General features: G+C 41.5%; 1 protein-coding gene across 1 annotated transcript; it reads left to right on the forward strand.

Annotated features, from left to right (window-relative positions):
- The first annotated feature begins 13 nt into the window (after window positions 1–13).
- PLEKHJ1 (pleckstrin homology domain containing J1) lies at window positions 14–19,744 on the forward strand. The gene is made up of 6 exons (XM_044268970.1): window positions 14–206; window positions 1,442–1,509; window positions 6,985–7,051; window positions 10,920–11,010; window positions 18,739–18,802; window positions 18,882–19,744. Exons 1-6 carry the CDS (start codon window positions 113–115, stop codon window positions 18,945–18,947), a joined length of 450 nt encoding a protein of 149 aa, XP_044124905.1. The 5' UTR covers window positions 14–112; the 3' UTR covers window positions 18,948–19,744.
- The last annotated feature ends 4,798 nt before the right edge of the window (window positions 19,745–24,542 follow it).

Genomic DNA, 24,542 nt, shown 5'->3' on the forward strand with positions numbered 1-24,542 from the left:
TCACCCATAACATAACTTTATTCCTCGGAACAAACCGTGCACTTCCGGTTTCAGGTGTAATGTAAATATGGGCGGCCGTAGCGTGTGCAGGTGTTAGTGTCATGGTCTCAGGATGCGGTACAACGAGAAGGAGCTGCTGTCTCTCTCCAGACAGAGAGCGGAGAAAGCGGCGGAGCTGAACATGAGGGTCCCCAAGAAAGGCAGCGGTGAGTGACAGGAGGGCCCCTGCTTCTCCCATAGACATCACTAGCAGGGTGGGAGGGTCTGGTCACTCTTCCATTTGTGTGGTACCAGTCATAATGACAGGGGCCTGTACTTACAATAGTGTCAGGTGGGTTCTGCTATTTTGACAGGAAGAGCAGACACTGTTATTCCCATCAAATATGATAGAGCCCCCAATGGTGGTGAGAACAGAGCCAAGTTCTGTGTGTCCAGGATGCTGCTGCCTTCACTAGCTCATGTATTCCTATACTGATTTCTCGTTATACAACTCATGAGGGATCTCCTCCTCTTGTATACTTAAAGGCTATGCACACTTTCGGAGGCAATTTTTGTTTGATTGCATTTTACTCATTATTGGCTAAAATCATATTTTCAATTGGTCCTTATAAAAAAAAAAAATAGTGAGCCATTCTGTCACAAAGGGTTAGCTGTTTGTAACTGTGTGACTGGTACTTTCACTTTGTGCTGGTCATCTAATAACTCTTGTCTCTAAACTACTGAGAGATCATAAACAGTTATTTAAGCCACATTCTTATCAGTAAGATAAGAACTGAGCTATAATAATGACTGTCTAAGGTCAGAGAGCAGAGATAAGGCGTCTGTCTGCTCCTGGGCTGACGGAACAGACAGAAAATCCAAAGGGGGCTACTAGCGGAAGTCGGCTCTGCACAGAAAAAAAGGACACTGTATTTTTAATAAAGACTAATTGAAAAAAAAATTTGTGCAATGCAATAATTAATTTAAAAAAAAATAAATAAATGCCCCTAAGGTGCACATGGCCTTTAACAAGGCCATGTTCATGTGTTCAGTTGTTCTGCTCCTTTAAAGCGGATCTGAACAAACCCCGTTGACTATAATTGGGTCCATTCGGGTGCATGAAGGACTTTTTTGTCCGCCCTTTTAGTGGAATCTGTGATGGAGGCCTCCAATGAATGTGAACAAGCAATATGCTCAATAGGCTTTAAAGAATAAGAACTTGTCCTCTGTTTGCAGCATTGAAAATGGAAACCAGTAAAGAAAATGAAGTCCTAACCCCACATCCTTAGAGGGGGAGTGCGTTCTCAGCACAGCCCTGATAGTAGTGATTATTGATTTACTTCTGTGCCATAATGCCTTGCCCAGCCTCTTCAGTCTATGGGAGTGTGTTTGATGCCAGTTTGTACAGTTTATGCAGCGGACCAGGTGGACTCAGTTTTTGTATATTTTTCTCTTCATTCAGTACTGAAGAAGCGTCTGGTGAAATTGGTTGTGAATTTTCTATTTTACTTCCGGGCTGATGAAGAGGAGGTAGGTGGACGTAATGGACTACTACTTCCTATGTCTAATAACCAACAAGCCCCTAAGCCAAACCAGTGCACTTGGTCATATGCCTATTACAGTGCTGGGATACCGCACTAGACCTCACACACGGTATACATGATGCCTTGAGCGACTAGAGAATAGGAAGCCATACAATAGTGTAATATACATGTATTGCTCGCAGACCTTTATGGTACAAAAAGAAACCCGATACGGGGAATCTCCCCCTTACCAGCTCAGAGAACCACAATATCCACAAGGCTGTCGGTGTGTCACGGTGAGAAAGTGAGAAAAAACCCGGCACTGCAGTATTCCAAACTGGTCACTTTATTGGAAGAAAAAACACTCAAGCAATAAAAAGTATAACCTTCTTGACACGTTTCGGGCACCCGGGCCCTTTGTCAAAAGAATGGCATGATCATGAAAAAACTGGAGTTAAAATACACGTTAGAAAATAGATTTGCCTATCGAGAGAGGACACGTCATCAACAGGTGGGAGTAAACCTGGTGTTAAATTAGCTCTAGGGTTAGGCCTCTTTCACACGAGCGTGACGGATTAGGTCAGAGTGCATTAAGTGAAACTCGCACCATTTTGAAAGCAAGTTTAGCCAGTTTTGTCTGCAATTGAGTTCAGTTTTTTCCGCACGAGTACAATGCGTTTCAATGCATTTTCACGCCTTAGATTAAAAAAAAAAAAACACGGAAGGTTTTCAAACAACATCTCTTAGCAACCATCAGTGAAAAAACGCATCGCATCTGCACTCTCTTCCAGATTCAGTGCGTTTTTCACTGAAGCCCCATTCACTTCTATGGGGCCAGGGCTGCGTGAAAAAAACGCAGAATATAGAACATGCTGCGATTCTCACTCAACACACAACTGATGCATGAAAAAAAAGTACACAGACCCACTGAAATGAATGGGTCAGGATTCCGTGCGGGTGCTATGCGTTGACGTCACGCAATGCACCTGCGCGGAAAACTTGCTTGTGTGAAAGGGGCCTAACAGGATGAAATGCGCTTCAACAATTCATCAGCACAAGTGAATAGAACACTGTCCAGACACACACAGGATGCATTATTAACACCAATGAACAGATACTAGAAATAAAGATGGTAAATTAATATCAATAATAATAATAATAAATAACATTCCTCCTATTTAAATCTGTCTCAAGCCCAAAAAATCCAAAAGGTTACCCTTGCCAATAACTTTTTCCTGCGATCGCCCCCTCTTTGTGGTTTAAATACCCTTTCAATTCTAGAGAAGGAAATGTCGAGAAACCGCAGAGGCATTCCATGCCTTTTCATTGTTTGCATCAGATAAATGTTTCCGAATCCTGGTTTTTAAGATATTAGTAGTACATCCCACGTACTGCAGTCTAGAGGTGCAGCAGATGAGGTACACAACGGATTTCGTGTTGCAATTAATATAAGATATCTTATAACTGATGTTAGTTTTATATGATGAAAAGTTTTTTTTTGTTGCAACACGGCAACTTTTTTTTTTTTTGTCCACACCTAAAAAGTACATGATGTTTTTTCAGAGAGGAACATGCTAAGGGAAAGTATAGAACCTACAGTAGGGGCCCTTTTAGCAACTCATTTAATATCCCCTGTAAAATTCTTGAAAAAATCTCATCTTGGTACGGTATGGGAATATATGTATTTATGATGTTGACAACCTGTACTCCAAGCTATATACTGGGAAAAAATCACCACCTTTCTTTTCGGGCAGGCTCATAAATGTACTCCTAAAAGATGAAGCCAATAAGTCCCTCCTCCTAGTTCGGGAGGCATATTCAAAGCCTCGATCCAATGACCAGGTGAGATATTCTCTTGCTAAAAAAAGGACTAGAGATTCTTGGGCGTTCACTCTAAAAAGTCGCATCATCTGAACAGTTACGCCTAGACCTTATAAACTCAACCTTCGGAATATTGTTAACAATATGTAACGGATGACAAGATTTTGCATGTCGTAAAGAATTACCCGCAGTGGGTTTAGTGTAAGTGGCAGAAACAACATCGTGATTATATGTAGTAAGTGACAAATACCCAAAAATTCATATTCGTTGTGTCATAATTTAAAATGAAACTCAAGTTGCAATCATGGTTATCGATAAAGGTTCCAACAAAAGAGATGATGTCTTCTTGGCAAGAATAACCCCCCCCCCCCCCCCCTGTATAATGAGGAGGTCATCTATAAATCTGCCATACCATATTGGGTATGGTGATAAGGAAGTATCTTCTAAAAAAAATATAGACTCCTCCCACCACGCCACGAAAAGGTTGGCTAAAGAAGGTGAGAATTTGCCCCCCATAGATGCGCCTCACACCTGTTAAAAATTATTAAAAAAATTCTTCCAATAAAGTGGACCAGTTTGGAATACGGCAGTGCTGTTGGTTTTTTTTTTTTTTTGTTTTGTTTTTTTTTCTCCACTTGCTCGCAGACCTTTATTACATCTGTGCAAAAGCCTCTCTGAAGAGAAGAAATGCTGCAGTCCATTTTAGTCCTGTGCAGAGATCGAAATCCCACCCGTACAAGCATCATGGATGCACCTTCATTCCATTTTTACTCCTGCCATTCAGGAGAGCAGGCCATGCTGTCAACGGCACAGGCAACGCAGAGATGCTGCTTGAAGTATCCAATAAAAAAGCTCCATACAACAATGAGCTTTGTTATTGGGCGGGGATGGGGAGCAGGGGGCAGCTAGTGGGAATAATGGCTGTACTTGGCATGGAAGGTTTGCTTCTGGGCCGTTCCTGTAACCTGTGCGCCCGGTGAACATGGCGGCAGTGGAGCCATCAGTTTGATGTGTACTACAAGGTGACGGTGCAGTGTATAATGTATCGATGTGTGTAGTGAACACACAGCAGGATATTCTAGCCAAGTAGTAAAGTACAGGGAGGATCCGCCATATTGGACTGTACTGTATCACTTGGCTATAATTGTCTATGGAGTATTTACTCCAGATCCCTTCCAGGGTCTTGCTAAGCCCATCCCGAGGGCGGAGAGCAATGTTATTTACATGGGACTGTAAGCTGGAATAGCTGATGGGAGGGGAGAGATGTTATATACATGGGACTGTATGTTTGTGCAGCTGACAGGAAAGGAGAGGTTATTTACGTGGAACTGTACTTTTGGAGGGGGCTCAACTGAGGGAGGGGTTGTTATTTAGACTAGTAATGGTTTACCTGCATAATTACCCACCTCTTGGGGTACTTTCACACCACCACTATTTATTTCTGCCGGATTGGCCACATAACTGACAGGAACAAGGTTGGTTGACTATGATGGAGTCCAATTTTTATTTAAGATCCTGTCTTTACCAGACAAAAGTCCTGCATGGCAGCCAGTCTGGTCTTTTTGACAGAATCTGCAACGGAGCCTCCAAGGCTGATGCGTAAGCCTATGTATTTTTATTAGTATTGCTTCAACTTTCGTACACCTCAAAAATGGTAATTAGAGTACTTTTACTCTTCTGGAAAAATTGTACTGTGACCTGTGTAATGCTTCACAGGAGAGCTGTATAGTCATGGGTTCTTCAACAGATAAGCGGGGTTGTGACGGGAGTGGATCCCCCACCAATCGTATATAGATGACCTGAGGATGGTTAGGCCCCTTTCAGACAAGTGAGTTCCACACATAGGACTCTCTGAGTATGCAGCAGCTCCCGTCCTGACCTCCCTGCACTGACTGTTAAATAGCATTATATTGGTTTAGAATGCTATGTAACCCTTACAGTTCTAGAATGTATTGGATGACACTGACAGCATTATGTCAGTGCTATACACTGCATTCCAGAGTGGTAAGGGTTACAAAGCATTATAAATGAATATAATTCTATGTGATCCTGTCAGGACTGTAGCTGCGGCATACTCGTACTGCAAGTCCAATGCGTGGAACTTGCTCGTCTGAAAGGGGCATGACCAAAATGGAGGCACACCCCCAAGTGCATACTGCAAAAACAAAAGTAAATCAGCACTTCCTGTAAAAAGAAATAAATGTTTTTAATAAGTGCAATACATATATCTGTAGTCTGAACTCCCCGGATTCATTGGAGGTCTGCTGGCACCGAGAGAGGATGGGCACAAATAATTTTGATCTAAATATATTTACCAAGTACCTCACATTTATTTTATATAATGTTTTATAGCATTAGTTCATATATTCTATGTTTGCAGAGTAGTGCTGCAGTAATCAATTATTTTAGAAATCGAGTATTCTATTGATTTATTTTTTTACGATTAATCGAGTAATCTAATAATAAAAAAAATATGAATAGACTGTTTTCCTTTATAAAAACTCATCAGACCCCCAGCCATCGGTCCCCATAACCCTTTGTGTCCCCCCTCCAATTGGCTCTGTGCACTATGACCTGACGATGTGTCAGGAGGAAAGCGCAGTGCGGGCCGGCGGGTGACCATGGAGCGATAAGTAGTAGCAAGCGCTTCACTCCTGCTCTGTGGTCATAAGACACAAACAAATCCTCAATGCAAAGCATTTTGTGTCGAATTACTCGATTCAGTCAAGTAATCGTTTCGGCCCTGTTGCAGAGTGCTGTTGCAGTGTGTTTTATTTTATTCATATGCTGATACTACACAACCCCTTTAATACATTCAGCATTTTATCATGTCTGTGTAGAAGCGCATATAAAACTGTTCTGTGTCTCCTCTGTGTTTAAATTTTTTTTACAGTTAACTTTCTTAATATCACCTAGGGACAGGCAGTCAAGTAGTTATTGTAAAAACACAATCTTTATTCCACAATTACTCCTATTCTAGTTGTGACATGAATGTGGCCTTTGTGCAGTCCCTGCACATGTATGTCATGTAACACTGATTACAAATGGTCAGAGGTCACATGACATGGAATGTTTTACTTAGACCACGGATATATTGTACAGGACCTTTCCAATGGACTATACCTCTGATGGCTAACCTCTGGCGCTCCATCTGTGGTAAAACTGCAACTCCCAAAATGCACACTTGCTTGGCTGTTCTCAAAACTCCATAGAAATGAATGGAGCATGCTGGGAGTCGTAGTTTCACCACAGCTGGCGTGCCGGAGGTTAGCCATCATTGGGCTCTACACATTCTACTATGCAGATGGGGTCTATTGCCTGATTAAAAGAAAGGTAGATTAGTAGAATTGTAAACGCATACATGCATATAAGAAAATTGTATGATTTCTTAATATATAAATATACAAACACACTTAAAGGGCTATTACACTTTATTTTATTTTTAAGTTTGAAATCTTCACCTTCCAAAGGGAATGTGTCACATGTATTTATTTATTTTTTCCTGCTAGTTAAAACCTTATCTGTTTTTGTTTGATAATAGATTTTATGTTTATTCTATTTTCTAATTATTATTGGAGGGGAGCCATCTTGCCAGCATTTACAGATGTGCTTTATAGTAACCACTGTGGGTCATAGACAAGCTGTATGTTTATTATTTTAGCCCATCGGAGCACTGCTTTTAGAACACTGTATAGTGAAGAAGGAAGAGGAGAAAAGTTTCTCAATATGTAAGTACTTTATTTTTATTGTTACAGTTTGACTAGCTAGTGTTTAAAGGGTGACCGCTGAATAGAATATTTATATCTAGAGGCGCAGATTTTTCTTCTCTTGGCCCATCTCTCTTCCACCCCCATCCCAGGCAGGAGGAGTTGGGGGGACAGTCATGATGTATATTACCAATTTGTAAAACCAAGGCAGTTGGTATTCATGAAATCGCATGTTAAATAAATAAAATAAAGTACTCCAAAAAAAGAGAAACTACATAAAAGTGCTGTAGGGATTGTCTACTTGCAATGGGGTCGGCGATGACACTCTCAGACTTCGGGGTTGGTAGTCCAAATAGTGCTTTATTTTTTTTTATCCAGCGCAACACAATACAGGGCATCATGTTAACCTTCATTTGGTTGAAGCTGCACACATAATGCATAACGCAAAACATCAAGTGAACACCTTCCCATCTGGGAGCTAACTATGGGGGGGGGTCAGGCTTCACACAGCCTAATGGTCAAACTCAATTTTAAAGTGTTTCATCAGAAAAATCATTATGTAGCTGTGCTAATGTCAGCAGGACATAACTGTTTGATTTATATCTCCCTTCTGCCATTCGCGTCAAATAATGACACTTATACTAAGCAATTGAGCCTCTAGGTGCTAGTGGGGCATTGCTGCAGCACCTAGAGGCTCCGTCCTCTCACCATTTGGTACGCCCTTGTAAAGGTGATTGACCTCCTCGGTCTCCTCCGTGCCCCGCAAATCCTGCGCCTGCACCATCCATTTTAGTATTAGGCGCAGTGAGTGAAGGATGCTCACCTGCTGCCGTCCTTCACTCACTGCACCGAATACTAAAATGGACGCCGCAAGGGCGTGCCAAACAGTAAGAGGACGGAGCCTCTAGGTGCTGCAGCAATGCCCCAGTAGCACCTAGAGGCTCAGTTGCATATTGTAAATGTCATTATTTAGGGCAAACAGCGGCAGGCAGGGAGATATAAGTCATTATAGTTATGTTCTGCTGACATTAGCATCGCTAATGTCAGCCAGCTACATAAGTATTTTTCTGATGACAGAAACCCTTTAAGAAAAAAATAAGTAACCAGTGTACTATTGGGGAAAATATGCAATACAATATACAAAGAAACTCAGATTCCAAATGCAATGAATGAAAATTCTTTGCTGTGAAATAAGTTCCAAAAAATATTCAAAAGCACTTTTGTGCATATCAACGGTTTGGTGTGCAGAATGTTGGAGAACTGTCATGTTTTCATAAAAAAAACAATTTTAGCATATGTTACTGCTGCAGCAGCATTATGCGTAAAGCAATCTTTAGATTCTTCACTTACCACTGTTTTCCTTGAGTTTTCCCCTTAGTTACGACTGTCCTGAATCCTACAATATGAGGATCTTCTCAAGATGGCTCGCTTGCCAGTTCTGAGGCCAAAACTGCCTTACCTTACTTCCCATACACGCTTGCTGTACCCAGCAGCTTCCTGACAGCCAATCAGATTGGACTACTGAGAGACACACCTCCTCACTCTGAAGCCTTATGCAGGCTTGCAGTGTGAAGGACCGCCCCTCTGTCTTCCTAGCCAGAGACTGATAAGCCCTAGCAACGGTCTTTTAAGGGAGCAGTGGAAAGGGACAGAGGACATTAATGAAAGCTGTTATTAAATGTTCTTGCATGGCAAGACCACTTACTGTTATCTCACATACATATTCTTATTATAGCCAAATTTACCACGCTAATTCCTCCCACAGTTTTTACTCTACATAGACAGTGATATACCGAGACGTGCAGATTGTTCCCGATTGGTGTGCTATTACTTTGTGGAATGTTTCGCCGAATGGTTCACAAAATATCGGCGTTTTTGTGGCGGAATGTTCAAAACTACAGTGGGAGCTGAAAAATCAGGACATGATTTCTAAACTGCCACCACTCCCTCATTTTCAGGCCCACCTACACAAATCTAGTATCAAAATGTTCAGCTATTCCTGCTGCCACTAAAAATGCTGCTGAGCCATAGGCCTAATAGTTTTCACAATATGACTATTTGTTTGCAACTCGCGCCACCTATTGACATTCATTGAAACTCCACTCTAGCCACCTCAAATTTGAAGGGCAATTTCTAAACTGCGACTGTGGCTTCATTTTTAATATTTCAGAGACCTACTATGCATCAAAATATAGGTCTGGGTCTTGTGATTCTCACAATATAAGGCCTGATGCACACAACCATTGTTTTATTCCATGTCCGTTGCGCAGTTTTTTGTGATTTTCTGCGGACCCGTTGATTTTCAATGTGTTTGTTGAAAACTCGGCTAATGCACCGTTTGCCATCCGCGTCCGTGGCTCCATTCCGTCAAAAAAATATAACCTGTCCTATTATTTTTGCGGAAAACTGTTTGCGGACCCATTCAAGTCAATGGCACTGCTAAAAAAAACCACAAGATTGTCGTCCGCATCCATATTTTTATTTATTTTTTTAACGTTCCTTTATGTCTGGTGGTCCTCCGAAAATAAAGACGCGTGGAAACGACGGATCACGGAACAACGGAACCCCATTTTGCAGAACGGAACACAACGGTCGTGTGCATGAGGCCTAAAGCTCTTTGCTGTAGGATTTATAATTTTTTTTTTAAACTACAACTGTTTTGACTATGGCAACCACCAGTGAAGTGAGCAAGTTGGAGCTGTTTGTTAACCGCGCTTTGCCTTTGCTGTAGCGCGAGTTGCCATAGGCACCCAGGTGTGTAAGCAGCCAGCAGAGTGACAAAAGCTAGAGTGTGAGCTGAAAAATCAGGAGATGATTTCTAAACTGCCACCGCTCCCTCATTTTCAAGCCCACCTATACAAATTGGCTGCTAATGATTTTTTTTTTATAAATGTATGTTTTAATGTAACTGTGAAGCACTTTGGGCAACAACATTGCAATTAAATGTGCTATGTAAATAAAAGTTGAAATGCATTTCTCACTCTATCAAGCTTGCCATGTGCACTTTTTAAATTTGATCAATCAATTGGTTAGTGTAATGTTTACCATCTTTACTCACTCCAAACACTCCATAAAGTTACTCTGCCCAGTCCAACCTTTCCACAGTTACTTCAGCCACTCCAACCACACAACAGTTACTCAAGCCACTCCACCCAGTTACTGCACCCACTCCAGTTGTAGACTACTGGTGGAGGCAAGAACACTTCACACAATTTCCCCAGAAATTGTAGATTTTCTAGTTATAAGGTAATTGCAGATCTTTTTAGCAATCATTGACAGACTAAGGCCTCATGCACACGACCGTTTTTTTTTAAGGTCCGCAAAAACGGGGTCCGTAGGTCCGTGATCTGTGACCGTTTTTTCATCCGTGGGTCTTCCTTGATTTTTGGAGGATCCACGGACATGAAAAATGAAAAAAAAAATCTAAGTCAAGTTTGCCATTGAAATGATAGGAAAAAACGGACACGGATCACGGACACGGATGACAATCTTTTTTTTTTTTTTTTTTTTTTCACGGACCCATTGACTTGAATGGGTCCGTGAACCGTTGGCCGTGAAAAAAATAGGACAGGTCTTATTTTTTTCACGGCCAGGAAACACTGATCACGGATGCGGCTGCCAAACGGTGCATTTTCAGATTTTTCCACTGACCCATTGAAAGTCAATGGGTCCGCGGAAAAAAACGGACAACGGCCATGGATGAACACAACGGTCGTGTGCATGAGGCCTAACTCGGGTATACATGCCTAGCTCTAATAAACTAGCAGGTAAAAAATGACAGTTATCCTTTAATCATATTTACAGCAGTTCTTGGTATATCTAGTATCTATATGTAGCCAGCTTCACTTTTATGCATAGTAAAAAATCTTACCAATGTCTTTATCTCTAGCCTTCATTGATGAGCCAGACAGGAGGTACATGTTTGAATGCAGCAGTCAAGAACAGCGTGATGAGTGGGTAGAAGTACTGACCAATGCAAGGTGAGGACTACATGCAAGTTACAGTAGAAAAACCTTTATTAAGAACTTAAAGGGATTGTGCAAGTTTTCCTTTTTGCCATCTTGTTCTACTGGATGGGGAAAAGGGATGCTTATCCTTACTTTCCTATTCTAATATGGAAAAGGCTTCTGAGGATATGCTGGGGTTCTTCCTGCCATGCAGGAGTCCCAGAGCTTGGTCCCATAGATTTCAGTCCTGGAATCACATGGGAGATGTGGTTTCTTCACAATATGCTGCTCCTTCTGGTCAGTCATCCAGGAAGTGGGGCAGGACTCCTGTATGCAGTAATGGATTCTAGGTGCATTGGAAATGATGCAGAGATCAGCCAGTCCTACATCAATCCTGTGTAGGATTCTTTTTCTTCCTGCTTGCATAATGAAGAAAAAAAGGAAGCCCGGAAACTGTCCCAGAAGGGAAAACTATTGTCTGTGATACTCTACAAAACTGTATATTAGTTCCCAATATTATTTCTGTATCTTATAGGGAGCTAAGGACACCCCCATTCCTAAGCAGACAAATTTAAAGGGAGAGTATGTGCAATATGTAAAATGAGTCTGTTACACATGTCAAGTCAATTTTTCAGCATTGTCTGCAGAGGGAGATGCACCATCTTTAATCCAGAACATAAAACAGATTTTCTTGTCTAGTTCTATCAAGGTTTTTAAGAAACATCTGCCTAATACATGTTCTGTGAACTCCACTACACCTGCAAATTTTTTCGATATTGACTTCTCTAATGAGGATGAAAAAGGTGAGGTAATGGATTCCGATTCCTACTTTGAAGATGAATTTGGGGGGGGGGGGGGGGGGGGGGGAGAGACGCCTTTTTCCCTTCCCCCACGACAGCACCAGAGAGAGAGAGAGAGAGGATCCGCCCCCAGGGACAGGAAACCTGCACAATAAAAGGCCCTCTGTCAGGTTCTTGCAGCAGGTGCGTGGGCCCCTCAGTGGAGTAAGGCCACGTGATGTTTAAAGCCCAGGTACATGGGTAAGAGGAAGCAGCCCAGAGGGGTATTGCATTCCATCGCATGGAGGGTCTGCCTCATGGGAACATGTATTCTCCAGCATGCGGCTCAGACGAGGAAGAAGGAGCCTAGATCATGCAGCTCCCATGGCTGTGAAAGAAGGCATTCCTTGTAATGACTCTACTTAAGTTACACACCAAATATTTGGGTTGGCAGGCTTTGGGGCCTGGTTGGCTGCCTCAGGGCTTTGGGGCCTGGTTGGCTGCCTCAGGGCTTTGGGGCCTGGTTGGAGTCTGTCTGGTGGCCTCATGTACTTGGGAAGCTGTTTACTTGCTGGGATGACGGCTCTTGCTGTCTACTTCTGCTGCTGAGTTTATCTAGTGTGTTGATCAGCGGACAGCTCCACATGGCTGACGGGACAGCTTTGTGTCGGTGTGAGGGACTGCTACTGAATCAAAGGTCATCGCAATTTATTTGAAGGTCCCTTTTATCGCAATGATTTTCCCCCAATGTGTAAAGTGGGCTCATCAGGGGACATAGATGCAATATTTAGAGGTATTTCATAAATTACCCAACTTGGTGTCTAATACATTCTTGTAACACCAGTTGATCATGGATAAAAGATGTTGATATTCATTCAGCAAAGGCAATAGTGAGAAGGTATGGAAACCTTTTCTACTTGCGCAGTCTACCTCTTGGGAGGGGAGGGCTAATGTTTCTATTGTGCAAACCTGTTAGGCTGCCATGTGGTCTTCTCCTTCTGCCCTACCGCCACTATTGACTCCAACTAAATTCTGCCTCTGTTCTTCTGTCGGTAAGAAGTTCTGCAATCTTTAATCTTGGCCATCTTGGATTCTCCCATTTTCCAGTGTACTTGGTGCAGTGAGGGGGAAAAAAAATTAAATTTTGTAAGTGCAGGGAAAGATTATTCAAGGTATAGGGAAAGGATGGGGAGGAATCATTCCACCACATTTATGTTGAACAGGGTTCAGTAGGGTAGGTTACAGCCTGGGTAATAGGAACAATCCAATTACACTTTGCTGCACTGACTGGGCACCCAAATTGCCATTATACAGCTCTGTAATTCCAGCAAACCGTTCTTGTTATTGGGGTGTTACAGCCATTAACAGGGCTTATCACAAGGAGATATTTCTAAGTCTTATTTGCCCTTGTGTGGTGCAGTTATATGTTCTAAAGCATTTTTTGACTTGTATTATTGGGGGGGAAAAAAAGGGCTGTTGGTGTGGCGAAGTGCTAAAATTACTGCACTTTTTGTCGTGTGTTAGTGGCAAAAGAAAAATATATTTGCCATTCAGCGGTGCATTTATATGTTCTAAATCCTTTTGTGGCGTGTATTAGTAGCAAAAGATAAATAATTACTCTTTGGAGTCCATGACAGCACCATGAGAGAGGGTCTGCCTCCCATAACAGGAAACCCACAGGCATAAAAGAGGAGCCTCTCCCTTCCTCAGTGGTTTTCAGAGACAAGAAGCCCTCCATAATCCAATCATCCGACTTTACTTGCTTGACTGAAGCCATATGGGCAATTCCATGGAAATGTCAACCCCATCACACAAAAATGAAATTGTATTTAAAAACACTATGTGTGTAATATTAATGTACACAATCTAAAGTTTAAGTAAATATTGTTGGAATTGCCCATATGCGCTCTCCACGTTTAATTATATTCCTCTCTCCCTTTTCATGGGAATGGTATTCGCCCCGATCCAGCATTTCTCTCCAAGGTAGTCTCGGATTTTCACAAGGGTCAGGAAGTAATTCTTCCTTTTTGTGATCACCCTAAGAAAGCTGAGCTGATCATTTGGACGTTAGGAGATGTGTGTTAGCCTATTTAGAGGCTACCAGGGAGTGGAGGAAGGCAACCTCTTTGTTTGTACAGTTTGCAGGCCCTAATAGAAGGAAATTGGCTAGCAAAGGTTCTTTAGCCAGGTGGATAAGGCAGGCTGTTTAGCTTATGTTTCCCTGCAGAAGCCGGTTCCCCTGAGGATGGTCAGCTCACTTAACAGGAGCAGTGCCAACTTATTGGGCAGAGAGAGCAGAAGCTTCAATCCAAGACATCTGCAAAGCCGCGACTTGGTCATCTCCATTTACCTTTTATAAACATTATAGATTGGATCTTTCTTCTGACTTGTCCTTTGGTCATATGGTTCTCCAGTCCGTAGTCCCACCCTAGATTTTCTCTCTGATCTCTCAAGGTGCTGTCATGGACGATGGGGGAAAATGATAATTACTCTTACCGGTAATTTGATTTTCAGGAGTTCATGACAGCACCCCTACATTTCCCACCTTTTTTACGTCTGGGTTGGTGACTGTTCTTGGGTATGGTCAGGAGGTGTGCAAAAAAAGACAATCCAACACAATGGGCAGCAAATTGAACACATTTTATAAGTGGTCAAAAACTTGTAAATAACTCATGAAAGAATAAAGTTACATTAAAACCAAGCACGCCATTGTTTTTCTTGTGAAATTCCCAATAAGTTTGCTGTGTCACATGACCCACTTCCTATTGAAAAAACAAAAGTTGGATTCAAAATGGCCGACTTCAAAATGGTCGCCACCCATCTTGAAAAGTTCCCCCCTCACATATACGAATGTGCCACAAACAGGAAGTTAATATCGCCAACCATTCCTATTTTATTAAGGTGTACCCATATAAATGGTACATCGGGTGACATCTAACAGCCTATCGCCACTATCTCTAGTCTGGTCTCCACCCCGCTAACGGCAGTGCTCTGCTCTCAAGTCTTCATACATATATCCCACACAAGAAAAACGCCAAGAAGATGTGTTTCTTTCTTTCTGAACCTTCACATCAGTACAGGCATAGGGCGGATCAACATACCGTAGGCGACGGCAGTTTCGCGCCTCGGCGCTTCCTCAGGCCACTGACGTGCAAATGTCATCTTAAAGCATCAGAACCCCTGCGCGGTACACACTAGAGACGTCACTAGATGTTTGGTGCTATACATAAAAACATGTATTACAACATAACCTAAAAACAAAAGAGAGCTCACAAACCAAAGGGATGTACTATCTACAGAAATACTCCTAAGGCCTATTGCACACGACCGTATGGCTTTTTCAGTGTTTTGCGGTCCGTTTTTCATGGATCCGTTGTTCCGTGTTTTTTGTTTCCGTTGTGTTTCCGTTTTTCCGTTCCGTTTTTCCGTATGGCATATACAGTATACAGTAATTACATAGAAAAAATTGGGCTGGGCATAACATTTTCAATAGATGGTTCAGAAAAAACGAAACTGAAGACATACGGATGCATTTCCGTATGTGTTCCGTTTTTTTTGCGGATCCATTGACTTGAATGGAGCCACGGACTGTGATTTGCGGACAATAATAGGACATGTTCTATGTTAAAACGAAAACGGAAATACGGAAACGGAATGCATACGGAGTACATTCCGTTTTTTTTGCGGAACCATTGAAATGAATGGTTCCGTATACGGACCGTATACGGAACACAAAAAACGGCCAGTAAACGGGAAAAAAAAACGGCCGTGTGCAATAGGCCTAAATCAATTGTCATTTAAGCCTAATGGGCCCATAGCTCCGGATCTCAGTATCCATCTGTTCTCAGTCTATCGCCCCTCCCTGTGGTGGATTACACACTCACTCGATCCCTGCAAACGTCAACACCTTGCTGTCACTATTATTTTCTAATCTCACATGTTCTATTAATCGTGGGCAACTCTTCCCTGTGTGAATAGAGTTCAAATGTTCTCTAAACCTTTCATAAAATCTGCCACAAATACATGAAATGATATAAACAACATATTTGCTCCTGCATGTGATCAAAGTAATTATATTGCAAACCCTCAAAGGTTAATGAAACCCATTGGGGGTTGTACTTACAATAAGAACTGTTTCAGCAACGGCGGTTTCCAGTGGGTACCCAATCTCTCAACCACATATCACACTTTAACTCTACAAAGCAACTTCTAACCAAAGCCGCTAAGGGGTTAGAACCTTTCATTCCCTTTTAGGCTTTCATCCTTCTCCACTATATTCCAATTCTCCCTCATCACTCTCTGAATTTGCTCTGCCATGGGGCTAGTGTTTTGTAATGTATGTCTGAACACTGTTGAATAATTTTATGTCATACACACTTCGACTAATTTGTTGATTTTTGCCCATTCCTGTGTATCTATTTTTCTATATCTGAAGAAGGCGGACGCCACTCTACCTTTTTCTTGTAACTTTAAGTTTTATTAAAAAAATTTATAAAGTAAAAAAATTTTTGCAACAAAGCCAATCAATATAACAATGGAAAAGCAGGTCATAGAGTACAATGATTGACAAAAAGATTTTCATTCAAAAAATCTATTACCCCCAAGTGTGGGTAAATTTTGGTGAAGTAGATAATCATAAAAATAACTCAAAGGTCAGTCTGCTAACGCAGACAAATGGTGTCTCCCTAACCCTGTACCTCAAGACAAATTACTTAAGTACAAAGTGTAATCACATCAGAATTTAATAACAGGATTACATTAACATTGGTGTCTCAACAATTCAAAGAATATTTGTATAACTCCAATAATCTCCCAATAGTAAGAGATCATCTGATTAAGAATACTATAAGGAACCTTAAATTAAATGTTCTCAGATCATCTCCCACTATGAAGGATTGGCAAATGTATTTGGTACAAAAAGCGTTAGAACCTTAAGGTGCTAGACAGGATCAAGGCCAGAGGAACGAAAAAAAATAAAAATGTAAAGGAGGATCCTAATACTCTGAAACCTGCTAGCTAGCCTTCTTGTTCCTCCGTCTATTTATGAAATAACGGATAATACCTGCTTATCCAGGACGAGAAGGGAGGGAATAAAGGGGAAGGAGGATTAGTTGGAGATGGGGAAAACAGGGTAACAAACAAAAACAAGAACATATAACAGAAAATAATGTCACATGTATGTCAACCCTTTGTTGCAATAAACCCTTACTAACGGAGAACCCGTTAGTCTAAGTATACGTTAATTTTCTCCGAAGAAATGAAATTGTTCCATTTTGACCAGATCTCGAGGTATTTTTTTTTTGTAATTACCAATAGAAGACCATTTAATTTTTTCAAAGCTATTTGTCATGTTAATTTCTGATAGCCATTCCTTTTATAGTCGGGATGTCCGTACTCTTCCAGTGTTTTGGTATTAACGATTTAAAGGTGGTGATGAGAAAGGGGAATAATCTGTCTCTCATAAGGCGGTGATCTTGTTTTGCCAGGCCTAATAGGATCATCTCTCTATCTAGCTTAATAGAGTAACCGTATATCTCGGATAGAATAAGATTACATTTTTCCCATAATGGTGTAATTTTGTCGTAGTAAACCCAAATAGGAAAGAGGGAACCCTCCCTGGCCATCACATCTCCAACAATTTGCAGGTATATTGCTGTTGATCCTATTTAGAAGGACCGGTGTTCTATACCACCTCGATAACAGTTTATAATGTGTCTCTTGTAATTTCAAAATTACATGAAATTGCAAGAGACACTCTACCTTTTCTATAACTCTTATCATACTCTTATGTCCTCATGGTCCGCTGCATATAAGTAATTGCTCCATCACTTTTCTAACATGCGCATTGTCTTGTGAGGGTGGGGCCACAAACCCGCGGCATTCGTGTACACTGTTTACGTGGCAACATCCTCATCACATGATCACAGTAGAAACATGTGATCTAATCGAGAACACATGACTTGTGAGGCGCCGGGTTATAACATTCTAGGTCACTTCCGGCGTAGCGGAGATGGAGGAGCAGAGTAATAAGCAGTATGTATTGATTGGCTGGTAGCTGTATATAACCCATGTTTCCCAGTGATGACGCCACCCCCAGACGAAGGTACGCCGAAACGCGCGTTGGGGTTGGCGCCATCCTGGTGGAGACACAGTATGGGTAATTGTCCTATGTCCTCTGACTTTAATGAATTGTTTGCACTTGCACTTTATTGATTCTTGTAATATCATGATGAACTGTATATGGACTTATATGCACTGTATGTTTCCTCCAGTGATGGCGTTTTTTTATCTCTTGCACCATTGTCTTTTAATAATGTTTGTCAATTTGTGATTTTTGTAATAAAGTATTGATTCATTATAAGCGGTCTGGCATTTTCTATGTAGGTTATATACAATTTATCATCCAGCCCTGCCCCCTATACATTTTCAATGCTGTCATTAGAATGACAGCAATCCCTAAAACGGAGCCCGCAGAGAGGTGAGCAGACCACGCACGTACGGCCACCTTCCGTTCATTTTTATGGGAGTGGTGAAAATGGCCAAGCAGTGTGGTCAGCTATTTTCAGAAGTCCAATAGAAATTAATGAGAAGAGCACAGCACAAGTTTGGCCACTGCTCCATTCACTTATATGGGGCTAATGGAAATATCTGAGCCAGCGCTTGGCTATTTTCGTCAGTCCCATAGAATTAATTGAAGGGCGGCCACATGTGCGTGGTATGCTCTCCTCTCTGTGGGCTCAGATTTAGAAATAGTTGTGTATATGCCCCCAATGTATGAAATGGGCCAACCCTTTTCAGAACTGGACCTACTGGAAGGCAGCATAAATTAAATGTTCTGCTTCTGATCTGCATTATTTTAATAGACTATTGGGACTTCTTCATAATGGGATACCAGATTAAAGAGATTGTGCTTTACACAGACTCAAAATAGTGTGTACATTAAAAGTGCTATGTAGATTTAGCAAGCTTCGTTGTGTTTCAGCTACGAGTTCATGAGGAAAAGTCTCCTGTTTTATAGGAATGAAATTCTGAAGATTAGTGGGAAGGTGAGTTAAGGGGATGGGGGTCATTTTTAAACATCACTTGGGGGGTGTCTCTCTGATAACTTTGGCTTGTCCTATGTAGGATCCTTTGGAGCAGTACGGGATATCGGAGGAATCTCGGTTTCAGCTGGAACCCTCAGGCATCTGAAGTCTTGTCTTTTCAAGCACCACAATCGTCCTAGTCCAGAATGTTGCGCTCCAGGCTACAAAAAAAAATAATTAGGAGCCAAATGTTCATTCTTGGCGGCTTTGGCTTTAGCCACCATCTGGAGCTTTGGACTGTGCTTCAGGATGTCATTTCATTGCACAATCAGTACTAGACTGTACCTGACATCATACCTCACACTGGGTGCTCGCCAGGCTTAATGATGCAGAAGCTGATCAGTTCATAGCAGATGTCATTCCTTGTCCTGTGCTCGTTTGTAAATGCTTTTATTACATAAGTCTTAATTTAAAGATGTATGTGCACTTATGTTTCTATGAGTAGTTTCAGCACTGACATTACCATTTGTCTACTTGCTGTATATTTCATGCCTCTGAGCAGCAACGTGTGTGAATTGTGTCCCTCTATGAATTGATACAATGGTAATGATACTGTGACAGTCTTAAAGGGAATGTGTCATCAGAAAATGACCTATTCAAATTACATTTTTATGTTAAACATTTTCTTAGCATATTTTTTTTGTTCCATGTCGCTTAGTGTTTGCACTTGCCACTTCTTTGAGAGCAGCTACATGAGCTTTAAACACTGGTCTGGAGGGGACCCTATTGACTTCCATGGGAGGGTTCTCTAGGCATGCTCTGTGACCCAAGCAGAGCTCAGGAGAGAGCAAATAAACTGTGATATCCAGTGGTGTATCTTGGTTTTGTGCTGCCCTAGGCGAGACTAAACTCGGGCACCCCTTAACGCGCGGACGCAAAAGGCAGGGGAGGTCTGGAGGAAGTGAGGAGGAGGAAGTAAGTCTTTCAACTCCTTCACTATATGGCGCCGGCGATGCCGCTCGCATAGTGAAGGATCGGATCGGACAAGGGACAAAAAAATATTTAGCATATTGTGTAACTATCACTAAGCAAACAAGGCATTTTGCTGCCCCATTGGCAAGTGCCGCCCTAGGCAAATGCCTTGTGATAGATACACCCCTGGTGATGTCACCAGTACTGAATGTATCTATACAGAGGTGTTATTGTAATTCTGCCTGACATAACGAGATGGCCACTACTGTACAGACAAGGAAATCATGACCATTGTGAAACCTGCAGGATTATATACTTTTTTTTTTTTTTTTTTTATATAGTAACATGGAAATAAAAAAATACTATATAACAAACACATGATTTACTGTACACAGGACATTTTCTGATGACCCTTTACATGTTAGATTTTTGGTTGACCAAGCAATCGTCTGCTGAAGAATTGTCACTCAGTTGCAGCCATACGACTTTAATTCATATCCATATTTATCACTAGTTGTTCAGGTTGCTTTCTGGGGACATTGGGGGTCATTTATCAAACTAGTTTAAAGTAGAACTGGCTTAGTTGCTGATCCAATCAGATTCGACCTTTCGTTTTTTGATGGCTCCTTTTGTAAAATGAAAGGAGAAATCTGATTGGTTGCTATGGGCAAATAAGCCAGCTTTACTTTACACCAGTTTGAAATAATAGGGGACATTTATCAAAGATTGTGAACTAGCGAACTTGAAAGGAAAATTTGTTTTGATTAACTTTAAACTCATGTGTATGGTCACCTTATGGAGCTCAAAAGCGATCTGTCACATACAATGGTAGTTTATATTAATTATGTAGAACTTATAGGATGTTGGTTTAGGTGCCACAGAGATACCTTGTTTAAAGTGGACCTTTCACTGGTCCTGACATTACAATATTAGTACCCAATAGGACACTATGTGAGGTGGATGGTCGTACCTGACTTCCCCTCCAGTTACTCAGTGGTCTCAAAAGAAAGCTGTGTTAAACGGAGTGTATCTTTGTGAAAAAAATAACTTTTTTTTTTTCTACTAAAGTAAGTGAGACTGTTAGTAAAAATCCTATTATACACACTTCCTTTGTTGGAGAGGTGGTTTTTTTTTGGCAGTTGGCCCTGTTCACCTCTCATCGGTTTTGCAGGGAGACGTCCTGACAGTACTCTTTAATGGGGTGCTTTATAAACAGCCTACTAACCGGCCTGAGTTGGAAATGGCTAACAGGCTTTAGTCAGAGCACTCGCCCTGAAAAGAACGACCCCCAGCTGCTGGAACCTCGGGCCTTGGATGGTGCTCTTAGATGATGGGAGAGAGAAGGAATTTCTAGTCCAGGCCCGAGGTTCCAGCAGCTGGGGGTCGCTCTTTTCAGGGAGAGTGCTCCGACTACAGCCTGTTGGCTATTCCCCACTCATAGGCCGGTTGGTAGGCTGTTTTATAAAGCACTCCAGTAAAGAGTACTGTCCGCATCTTTTGTGACCCCATTGAAGTGAATAGGTGCGCATCCAAGCTGCCAAAACTGCGGCTCTGATGCGGACCAAAAGAACGGCGGTGTGCATGGGGCCTAATTGTAGTAGAAAAAAATAAGTTGCATGTTTTTTTTCAGAAAGATGCACTCTGTTTAACACAGCTTTACAATATTAGTACCTGGCAGTGTAGAGCATGATCAGTGTGTTCCATTCCCCCGCTGTACCCCCCCCCCCCCCCGTTTGTTTTTTGCTGCCCTGTATGCTAAATAATGGCATTGGAACAGGGAGTAGGAGATGGAGACGCCCCTTGAGAAACGCCACCATCTTCCTTGCTGTAAGTTGGCCAATCACAGAAGAAGATTCCTTCCTGTACTGATTGCTATTAATTGGCATACAGGGAACGGAGCAGCGCATCTCTAAAAAAAAAATTGTGCACGGGCATCTACTTACTATGCCCTACACGGCCAGGTGCTAATATTGTAATGTCGGGACCAGTGAAAGGTCCTCTTTAATTGACACATTTCAATAGCATTCGTAGTATGACTGTTTATCATTTTGTGGATATAGTTCCTATGGTGTTCATTAATTCTCTTCCTATTTTTCCTCCCACTATAATCCAGTGTCCCTTTTAAGCATCACCCCACATTTTCTAAAGCCTACTGCTTGCCACATTATTCTGATAGATCCTTTCAGCCATGGACTGCATATTACCACTGTCTCCACATGTGTTGACAAAGGGGTTGTAAACAAGAGTAGCCTTTTTTTTCTAATCATTTAATGATTTTTCTTCAGTCGCTATGGATCAGCAGACAGAATTTTACGACACACCGCAAAAGCAGCTACATTTAAAGTATATGTTCACACATTGGATTTTTGGCACTGGTCTCGGCATGGCCTCTGTGCTAAAACCACATCCCATTGTTTTCAATGGGAGGCTGTGTTACAGTTTATGCGACCTAGTATTTTCACGTGCGGTTTTCCACACCGCACCAAGAATGGACACCAAGGATTCTGGGAGTTTGTAGTTTCAGAACAGCTGGACGTTGCTGATCCTTGCTTTAGGGTATTTTCACAAGTCAAAATTCGACATGTGAAACTACCCTAAAGCAAGGATCCGCAACCTCTGGCAGTCCAGGTGTTCTGAAACGACAACTCCCAGAATCCTCCTTTCACTTATATGGGAGTTACAAGAAGAGTGTGTGCTGGGAGTTGCCGATTCCCTGTCCTAAAGGGATTAGTGGTTCCCGCATCCCTCTATTGGCCAGAACTGCTTAAAGGGAACCTGTCACCGGGATTTTGGGTATAGAGCTGAGGACATGGGTTGCTAGATGGCCACTAGCACATCCGCAATATCTAGTCCCCATAGCTCTGTGTGCTTTTTATTGTGTATAAAAACAGATTTGATACATATGCAAGTTACCCTGAGATGAGTCAGAGCTTGAAAATATGACTCTTCTCTGGACACACAAGTAAGATATGACTCTTATGTTAATTTGCATCCGTATCAAATAGTTTTTTTTTTACACAATAAAAGCACACAGAGCTATGGGGACTGGGTATTGTGGATGTGCTAGTGGCCATCTAGCAACCCATGTCCTTAGCTCTATACCCAAAATCCTGGTGACAGGTTCCCTTTAATGGCTACCTATGAAGGACCATATTACATTGCCGCATATTCATTTTATTGGATGCTGTTAAATGGAAAAGCAGTCATGGAAATTACATTGTAATACATAATTATTTTCCTTTTATTTTAAATGGAAACTAGCTATGCAGATGAATTACATTGAGACTGCATGCTTTAGAAGAAGCTTGTTAAGTCATCTTGGGCTAAGGGTACAACCATATGGTGCAGTTGCATTGCTGTTGTGAGGCGTCCACATGAGCTGCAGCAGGCTCTAATTAGGACCACATTGTTAAGGGTGGGTTCACACTAACGTTAGGGATTCCGTTATAACTGAAAATAACAGAATCCCCAGACAGCATGCAAAACGGAAGCCTTTAACCACTTCAACCCCGCTAACTGAAACCCCCTTAATGACCAGGCCACTTTCTACACTTCTGCACTACACTACTTTCACCATTTATTGCTCGGTCAGGCAACTTACCACCCAAATTAATTTTACCTCCTTTTCTTCTCACTAATAGAGCTTTCATTTGGTGGTATTTCATTGCTGCTGACATTTTTACTTTTGTTATTAATCAAAATTTAACGATTTTTTTTTTTTTGCAAAGAAATGACATTTTTCACTTTCAGTTGTAAAATTAGGCAAAAAAAACGACATCCATATATAAATTTTTCGCTAAATTTATTGTTCTACATGTCTTTGATTAAAAAAAATGTTTGGGTAAAAAAAAAATGGTTTGGGTAAAAGTTATAGCATTTACAAACTATGGTACAAAAATGTGAATTTCCACTATAGTCCACGGTAGTCCACGGTAGTTATACTGCCCTGGCATTTTAGGGGCCCAGATGTGTGAGAAGAAGTTTGCAATCAAAATCTGTAAAAAAATGACCGGTTAAATCCGAAAGGTGCACTTTGGAATGTGTGCCCCTTTGCCCACCTAGGCTACAAAAAAGTGTCACACATCTGGTATCGCCGTACTTGGGAGAAGTTGGGGAATGTGTTTTGGGGTGTCATTTTACATAAATATCTTGGCAAAAGACAACTTTTCCCTCTTCTTTTTTTTTTTTTACATACAAAGTTGGCATTTGACCAAGATATTTATCTCACCCAGCATGGGTATATGTAAAATGACACCCCAAAACACATTCCCCAACTTCTCCTGAGTACGGCGATACCACATGTGACACTTTTTTGCAGACTAGATGCGCAAAGCGGCCCAAATTCCTTTTAGGAGGGCATTTTTAGACATTTGGATCCCAGACCTCTTATCACGCTTTAGGGCCCCTAAAAAGCCAGGGCAGTATAAATACCCCACATGTGACCCCACTTTGGAAAGAAGACACCCCAAGATATTCAATGAGGGGCATGGCGAGTTCATAGAATTTTTTATTTTTTTTGCATAAGTTAGCGGAAATTGATATATATTTAATTTTTCATATTTTTTTTTTTCTTTTTTTCTCAGTCTCACTTTCCGCTAACTTGGGACAAAAATTTCAATCTTTCATGGACTCAATATGCCCCTCACAGAATACCTTGGGGTGTCTTCTTTCCGAAATGGGGTCACATGTGGGGTATTTATACTGCCCTGGCTTTTTAGGGGCCCTAAAGTGTGAGAGGAAGTCTGGAATATAAATGTCTAAAAAATGTTACGCATTTGGATTCTGTGAG

This window comes from Bufo gargarizans, chromosome 1 (genome assembly GCF_014858855.1).
Source record: "Bufo gargarizans isolate SCDJY-AF-19 chromosome 1, ASM1485885v1, whole genome shotgun sequence".
NCBI lineage: Eukaryota > Metazoa > Chordata > Amphibia > Anura > Bufonidae > Bufo > Bufo gargarizans.

Bases quoted from the DNA above. Each gene is read 5' to 3' on its own strand.
- PLEKHJ1 (XM_044268970.1), top strand. From the start codon at position 113: ATGCGGTACAACGAGAAGGAGCTGCTGTCTCTCTCCAGACAGAGAGCG. The intron at 207-1,441 runs GTGAGTGACAGG...CTCTTCATTCAG, and splicing joins GGTCCCCAAGAAAGGCAGCG to TACTGAAGAAGCGTCTGGTG. The intron at 18,803-18,881 runs GTGAGTTAAGGG...TGTCCTATGTAG, and splicing joins TTCTGAAGATTAGTGGGAAG to GATCCTTTGGAGCAGTACGG.